Below are 8,257 nucleotides of genomic sequence, written 5' to 3' on the forward strand. Positions count from 1 at the left end.
CTTATTAGGTAGGCCCAATAAGTTAGTGCATTGGAACTTTTCTGATTTTGGGCCTAATTGCCAACATTGTAATTTTATCACATATTCAACTTTAGTTTTTCCCTTTTTACTGTCCCAGAATTAATGATGGTATAAGTATTTACTTTCACCATTATACTCCCAAACCCTATATATGATTTAAAAATTGTATACAAAATAAACTAAATTCCGATTATAGAGGATCTATAATGGGAATTTCTCCACCCAAAAGAGCCACAAAATTAAGCTCAAACATCTTTAGTTTGAGGACAAAATTTGAGTATATATAGAATTTTGAACAACCCTTATTACATAAAACTAAAACAAATAACTCTCCTTTATTATAAATATCGAAGGGCAGCGCTTCTTCTTCCAGCCTATCAATAGTTGCAATTTCTTATGGAAGAGACAGTTAGAAAAGCTTGAATGAATGTTAAAAAAAGATAGTAATATAATGTCTTACTTCCACATTTGGTTCCACGAGCTAGTGATGCAGAAACAAAAGCTGCCTTTTGCATGCTGATTATCTTCTCAACTTGGCTATTGACATGCTGGCAGACGCATGGCAGATCGGCGTTCCTAATGATGTTGCAGCAGCCCTGAGACGGGGCCTGCTGAGGGCCCGGTCGCTGGACGAATCTGGAGCGCGGAGGCAGTGGAGAAGATCATGCTTGTGCACATCACCAGCATCAGGTATGTTGTAATCCCTATTTTCGCCATTGCCTCTTCCTTGTAGTTGATGCTGATTGCTGCCTTTGCTTCGGTAGATGTGACTTTAAATAGGAATTTTGGATCTCAAGTTGGATTCATGAAGTTTGCTGCCTTCACGTTTTCTTTGTGCTCCTCAATTTGATTCTTTCTTAAAAGATGCCTCTTTTTTTGTGTTAAAAAGTTTTTTGAGCAGCCTCTTTGGCACACTCTATTTTTTGTTAAAGTTAAAAGGTCACGAATTTGAGTAATGGAAAAAAATATGAAAGCAAAAAGGTCATGAATTTTACTTGTGGCGGGAGTATATATTACTCCATGAAATTTTAGTAATGAGAAAATATTAAATATATATCTTAAATTAAAGGTCATAAAAAATCTTTAATTTAATGTAAAATCATAAAAATTCATTTATTAATAAATGAATTTTTTAATACAAAAAAATTGTTTTATTTTTCATATTAATACACAAATGAACGACTTATAATAATATATTAAAAACAAATCTGCACTTGATGTTCTTGTTTTGTGTTTTTTCGTGATACTATGTTTTAGTATTTATTTGTAATGAACAACTTATAATAATATATTAAAAACAAACCTAGCTGCTAATAATAATAATAATAATAATAATATAATAATAATAATAATAATAATAATAATAATAATATGAAATGTTAATAATAATAATATGAAATGTTAATAATGTTAATACTTGTGCACTTGTGATTGTTTTGTGAAACAAAAAACTTCAAAATTTCTACTTGTATTTCATTATTTCCGAAGATTTTTTTCACATCTTGTCTCACCAAGTTGTTAGTAGTTGTCCTACAAAGTGCCACATTAGTATTAAAGTTAGAAATTGGAAGATTAAATACGGAGAAACCAAACTATGTTAGCAGATGACCACACTACAGACAAGCATTGCTCCTAACATTATTATTCGGTGGATAAATCACAAAACAACTCGCTTTCACTTCTTCAATCAATTTTTATGCAGTTTTGTTTTTCTCTCTATAAACACTAAACATGCTTAAAGAATAATTGAACTATAGCTAGCTAAACACAGCACACAGTTCCTTCAAATTATGCTAAAACTCTTATGGATGTGCAATAAGTATTACATTAGCTGCTTTATGTAGTCTTTGTATTTGTAACACTGATTTTTTATTCAAAATAATGTAAGTAGTAACTTATTTCAGTTTCAGTGTGCAGCATGGAGATTGGTGTATTTTGTTTTTATGCATAAAAAAATCGTGTGTAGCTCAAAGATCAGAAGCAAGATTTGTTGCATAGTAATGTCATATGTTTTACTGTCTTTATTATAATACTACATGGAATTGGATAACAGGGGAATCCGATAACACAGAAGATGAGAAAACTGTGATAGATTAGTTGTCTAAGGCCTTTTCTTGGTATTTCCATTTAGAAATTGTTTCTTCTTTGTTATCATCACCGGCTAACAGCCTACATTTTGTTTTGATATCAAGTTTTGACACTCACAAAGAAGACAGTTGAGTGATTATCTGAAAGACAAGTTCCTTTTGAACCTGGTTTCTTAGTTGATTAGATAGCAATAGCATGTCTCCATCCCCAACAGAGTCTCCCGTGGGCGCCGATTCTTCAAAGTGGGATCCTGAGGTTATCGGCATAGTTGGCCTTGTTTGCAGCATCTTCCTGCTATTCAGTTACTACAAGATACTGGAAAGGAACTGTGCCACATTTCGTGTAATAGGTTTATCGCGAAATCCAGAGCAACGAAGGCGCCTCAATCAGCATCTTGAGGACTTCTCCTCCCAGCTCCAGAGCAGGGGTCTAGACTCCTATGTCATGCACTCCCTTCCCATTACTCAGATCAAGAAGTCGAAGGATGGAGAGTCGAATCCTAGGAATTCAGCGTGTGCAGTTTGTTTGGGTGAATTCGAACAAGAGGAGTGGGTGAAGCATCTGCCTGTTTGCTCTCATGTGTTTCATGTCTCATGCATTGATACTTGGTTTCAGACTCATTCCAGCTGCCCTCTCTGCAGATCTTATGTATGCCAGCCCGATACGCCTTGTGAATCATCAATCAACATCAACATCTATCTCGAGGCTTTAAATAGGGAGGACTTCCATCGACAGACATCAGAGCATTACCAAGAGCAACGTGATCCTTCACAACGAGTAACAGCTTAAGGCCATTTGTTAGAGTTACAAAAGGGTTGATTCTAGTGTGGTTTTTATAGGAGACTCTGAATAGGGAGGACTTCCATCGACAGATTCAGAGCATTACCAAGAGCGACGTGACCCTTCACAACGTGTAACAGCTTAAGGCCATTTGTTAGAGTTACAAAAGGGTTAATTCTGGTGGGGTTTTTGTAGGATAGTCTTAGTTGGAAAGTGTGTAATGAGATTTGAACCAATAGTGTTTTCACATTTCATACAATGTAAGAAAGAATTTGCATATTGATTAATGGATACTCAAAAATGTGAATGGATACATGGTCACATGCAGGATATCATCAGTTTTTGTTGTTTCCCTCTGTTGGATCTTGTTTATCAGTATTTGATTTGATGAAGTCAGACAGTGGCCCTTGTACATCAGATCCATAAACATGACCCATCTTCACGCGTTTCGTCTCCAAATACCGCATGTTATCCTCTGTGATGGGGGTCAGCACAGGAACACGCCCCACAACTGCCAGACCGTAGCCCTTGAGACCAGTAAATTTGGCCGGATTGTTCGTCATCAGGCGCATGGTATGAACTCCAACGTCTCGTAGAATCTGATTAAGAACACAAAAAGACACTTTCAGTGTGAGGCTTTTCCTTCCTAGAACAGTGATCAAATAAATTAGGTCAGAAGATGGATGGACCTGGGCGCCTATCCCATATTCGCGCGCATCAGCTGCAAAACCAAGCTCGAGGTTTGCTTCAACTGTGTCATGGCCTTGATCCTGCAAGTTGTAGGCCTGAAGCTTGTGACCAAGCCCTATCCCACGCCCCTCGTGCCCTCGTAGATACACTACAACGCCTCTACCGGCTTGCTCTATCAACTGCATTGCCAGTTCCAATTGATTGCCACAGTCGCATCGTCTTGATCCAAAAATGTCACCTGTCAAACACTCCGAATGAACCCTCACAAGAACATCCTGTCCATTCCCTATGTCTCCCTGAATCAACAAAACCATAAAACTTGGAACTTACTTTCACATATAACACTCTTTCTCTTGATAGAGAATGCTTGTTTTATACCTTCACAAGCGCTATATGTTCTATCCCATCCAGTTTCGAACGATAACTGTGAACCGCAAACAAGCCCCATTTAGTTGGCAAACGCGAAACTGCAGTCCTTTCAACAAGCTTTTCCCTCTTTCTCCTATACCTGATATCCAAATATTTCATCATCAAGTCACAAGCAGCATTAGATATCTAACTTTTCTCAACATTGAGAGCAAACATTATTACCTTATGAGATCAGTGATTGAAACAATTGGAATGTTATAATCCAAGGCCAACTTTCTCAAAGTGGCAATCGAGGCCATGGAAACATCTTCTGAATCAACTACGGCCGATAGAACTGAGACTGGCTGCAAACCAGCTAGTGTTACCAAATCAACAGAAGCTTCAGTGTGGCCAACTCTACTTAGAACGCCACCCTTCCTATACTTGAGAGGGAATACATGGCCCGGCCTTCTGAAATCCCCTGGCCTCGACTCAGGAGAGGACAGAGCAAGCACTGTTTTTGCCCTGTCTGAAGCGGACACTCCAGTAGATGTTCCAACTCTAGCATCCTATATAATCAAAATGTTCCTAAAAGTGTTTAATATCTCATTAAATCATTAAAAATGAGAAAGAGTTGACATATATTATACCACAGTGACAGTGAAGGAAGGAGCAGAGGAATTATCTTCATTTTGAGGGGACATCAAAGGGAGGTCTAGCCTCTCAAGGTCCTCTTCCTTCATGCCGACTGAGATTATACCCGAGCCGTTCCTCACCATGAAAGCAACCGCCTCAGAGCTCACATGAGAGGCCGCCATGACAAGGTTTCCTTCAACATGATCATCACCATCATAATCATCTACAACAAGCACAAACTTGAAACAAAATTCCCACACCAAATAATCAGCACAAGATCGATCAGACACAGAAGTTGCATCACAAAATGGGAAAATCAAACCTTTTGTTGGCGCAATGCAGAAAGAGCTTGGTCAATGGGAGAGTAGCCTGGAGATGGACAGTCAGGATCGCCCTCTGCATCGCTCACGAAGAAATCAATGGTTTCTTGAGTAATTTGGGCTTCCAAAGTTCCGAAGGGAGGAGGGATAGATTCATCATTTGATGAGAAGGTGTCTGATGATCCAAGGGCTGCAAGCTTACACGCGGTTTTATGAGGCGGGATCGGTGCGAGGTGAGTGTGAGTTGAGTGCGGGGATTTGGAGGTGATGAAGATGTGAGGAAACGATGATTGCTGAAGAGCAATGCAATCCATGTTGCTGCAGCTTATTCAGTTTCGTTACTTTGGTTGAATATATTATGTGTGAGAAAATTAGAGGCCTCTGATTATTGTCTAGTGTTATCCACTGCAATTACGTACGGAGACTTGGAGCCACATGAATGCGTGAGAAATGGCAAACAGACAAACTTGAGAACAAATCTACCACTGTTTCGTCACGTATACAAATTCGTGTGTGAACACCAAAAATATTACACTAACTAAACCATTATCCAAAATGTGTTTTCAGAGTTAGTGGACTTAGTTTGGATTTGATTTAATTGATAATCTAGTACTTAAATTAAATTAAATGTAGATAAAAACAGGGATATTAAGGCTCAAACTTGTAATTATCCAGTGCAGTTTCTCGGTTGGATGACAAAAGCAAATTATACTATTACTAGTACTCCATATCTTTTGTTCTTGTTTGAAGATGATAGTATATTTGTTCTTTTAAAACCACCAAATAAGTATCCAAAAGATAAATAAATATAATACTTTTGTAAGTTTGACACAAAAAAAATCCGATAAGTTTATCTTAGCAACGTGATTTACGTTTAATCTTCACTTTTAATATTGCAAAAAGCTCAATCCACATGAATTAAATATACAGATAGCCATACGTGATCTAATTTTACTCTGAACTCATATAATATATCATCTTACAAATTAAACAATATCCAAGATAACCAAATCACCACCGATCTGAATTATTTAACATCCATAAGGATTGATCTATATCGCTGGTTGAAAACAAATAATTGGTTGGGCTTATTCTACAATTAAATCTAAAAATACGCGTACTCTAATTATATTTAATGGATATGCATTGACACCGGTAGTTTGACAAGCTCAAATCCCCCTATATATATATTCATTCAATCACTAATTCCAAATCATCACTTGTGTTTCTACCTTTACATCACAAACAATGGAGATCGATTTGACACCCAAGTTGGCCAAGAAGATCTACGGCGGAGATGGTGGCGCCTACCACTCTTGGTGCCCCAGTGAGCTCCCCATGCTCAAAGAGGGCAACATCGGCGCCGCCAAGCTCTTCCTCGAGAAGAACGGCTTCGCCCTGCCCCGCTACTCCGATTCCGCCAAGGTTGCCTACGTTCTTCAAGGTATTATTCATTTTTTTAATTGATAAATGAACATAAATTTAAAGGTCGCATAAAACATGTCTATTAATTAAAAACACAGGCAGCGGAGTGGCCGGGATCATCCTGCCGGAGAAGGAGGAGAAAGTTCTAGCGATCAAGAAGGGCGACGCCATCGCCCTCCCCTTCGGCGTGACGACGTGGTGGTACAACAAGGAGGATACCGAGCTGGGCATCCTCTTCCTCGGCGACACCAAGACCGCTCACAAGGCCGGGTGCTTCACGGACATGTTCCTCACCGGCCCCAACGGCATCTTCACCGGCTTCTCCACCGAGTTCGTGGGCCGTGCCTGGGACCTCGACGAGGCCACCGTCAAGACCCTCGTCGGCAGCCAGTCGGGAAAGGGCATCGTGAAGCTCCCCGCCGACGCCAAGATGCCGGAACCAAAGAAGGATCACTACTCCGGAATGGCGCTCAACTGCATTGAGGCGCCCCTTGATGTTGACATCAAGGGCGGAGGCAAGGTCGTGGTGCTCAACACCAAGAACCTGCCCCTTGTCGGGGAGGTCGGCCTTGGAGCCGACCTCGTGATGCTCAACGGGGGAGCCATGTGCTCCCCTGGCTTCTCCTGCGACTCGGCCCTGCAGGTCACCTACATTGTTAGGGGCAGTGGCCGCGTCCAGGTCGTCGGAGTCGACGGCAAGCGCGTGCTCGAGACCACCATCAAGGCCGGTAACCTCTTTATCGTTCCTAGGTTTTTCGTCGTCTCCAAGATTTCTGATCCCGATGGCATGGACTGGTTCTCCATCATCACCACTCCAAAGTTAGTAACCTCATTTTACCTTTATTATTATAGTATTTTTTTTTTATGCAAATGAATATGAATTTAAAGGTTATTCAAAATTTTTGGCATCGTACATCAACTATCAACTCACACAATTATTATTATTATTATTATTATTATTATTATTATTATTATTATTATTATTATTATTATTATTATTATTATTATTATTATTATTATTATTAACTCTGTGAATGTTGATTTTGAATCCGGATTGATTGATTGGTTGGTTGGTTTGTAGCCCTATTTTCACGCATCTGGCGGGAAGGACTTCGGTATGGAAGGCTCTGTCGCCGGAGGTGTTGAGGGCGTCGTTTAATGTTCCGGCGGATGTGGAGGAGAAGTTTAGCTCAAAGAGGAAGGCGGAAGAGATCTTTTTCCCGCCACCGAATTGATCCAACGTCTTCTTTTTTTTTTTCAATCATTTTTTGTTCTTAATAAATAATTAGCGATGAGCTGATGAGCATTTCAATTTGCACGGATTTTGGAGTTATTTATTCTATTATTGTTAGGTTTCTTTCATAAACTTCAACTTAAGTTTATTGCAAACTTGTTTACCCGTTATTTTGCGAATTTAATTTTTATTTTTCTTGTTCAACTGTGTTTCTTAATATTGTTTCTTATTGGTCGAGGAAAAAATTCCACAATTGCAATAATATTGTTTTCTTTATATTGTCCTAATAGTAAATACTACCTCCGTCCCCCAAATTTTGACCGATGAGTATATAATTTGCACGGATTTTGGAGTTATTTATTCTACTATTGTTAGGTTTCTTTCGCAAACTTCAATTTAAGTTTATTGCAAACTTGTTTACCCATTATTTTGCGAATTAATTTTTTATTTTTCTTCTTCAGCTGTGTTTCTTAATATTGTTTCTTATTCGTCGATGAAAGAATTCCACGATTGCAATAATATTGTTTTCTTAATATTGTTTCCTTTTAGTAAATACTACCTCCGCCCCCTAAATTTTGACACACTTTGACCCGACACGAATTTTATGAAATGTAATGGAAAATGAGTTTAAAAAGTTGGTGGGATGTGGATCCTACTTTTAAAGTACTCGTATTAGTTTTATAATAAAATGTGAATAGGAATGAGTTAGTGGAAT

The 8,257-nt window shown here is 38.9% G+C and overlaps 3 protein-coding genes across 4 annotated transcripts; 2 read left to right on the forward strand and 1 right to left on the reverse strand.

The window, feature by feature from the left end:
- Window positions 1–566: 566 nt before the first annotated feature.
- On the forward strand, window positions 567–2,898 carry LOC125198773 (RING-H2 finger protein ATL16-like). Its single transcript, XM_048097050.1, has 2 exons — window positions 567–711; window positions 2,294–2,898. Exons 1-2 carry the CDS (start codon window positions 567–569, stop codon window positions 2,896–2,898), a joined length of 750 nt encoding a protein of 249 aa, XP_047953007.1.
- A 252-nt stretch (window positions 2,899–3,150) lies between these two features.
- Window positions 3,151–5,223, reverse strand: LOC125198771 (monofunctional riboflavin biosynthesis protein RIBA 3, chloroplastic-like). 2 transcript variants are annotated; one of them, XM_048097047.1, is made up of 6 exons: window positions 4,886–5,223; window positions 4,578–4,802; window positions 4,171–4,496; window positions 3,958–4,087; window positions 3,579–3,875; window positions 3,151–3,488 (listed from the first exon to the last, which is right to left on the reverse strand). In XM_048097047.1, exons 1-6 carry the CDS (start codon window positions 5,195–5,197, stop codon window positions 3,225–3,227), a joined length of 1,554 nt encoding a protein of 517 aa, XP_047953004.1. In that variant the 5' UTR covers window positions 5,198–5,223; the 3' UTR covers window positions 3,151–3,224. The 2 variants fall into 2 exon arrangements, with proteins under 2 accessions (XP_047953004.1, XP_047953005.1); XM_048097048.1 differs by having other exon boundaries at window positions 4,578–4,786; window positions 4,886–5,008.
- An 887-nt stretch (window positions 5,224–6,110) lies between these two features.
- Window positions 6,111–7,697, forward strand: LOC125198772 (11S globulin seed storage protein Ana o 2.0101-like). Its single transcript, XM_048097049.1, has 3 exons — window positions 6,111–6,327; window positions 6,407–7,127; window positions 7,390–7,697. Exons 1-3 carry the CDS (start codon window positions 6,132–6,134, stop codon window positions 7,541–7,543), a joined length of 1,071 nt encoding a protein of 356 aa, XP_047953006.1. The 5' UTR covers window positions 6,111–6,131; the 3' UTR covers window positions 7,544–7,697.
- Window positions 7,698–8,257: the final 560 nt, after the last annotated feature.

Source organism: Salvia hispanica, unplaced genomic scaffold, assembly GCF_023119035.1.
Source record: "Salvia hispanica cultivar TCC Black 2014 unplaced genomic scaffold, UniMelb_Shisp_WGS_1.0 HiC_scaffold_245, whole genome shotgun sequence".
Lineage (NCBI taxonomy): Eukaryota > Viridiplantae > Streptophyta > Magnoliopsida > Lamiales > Lamiaceae > Salvia > Salvia hispanica.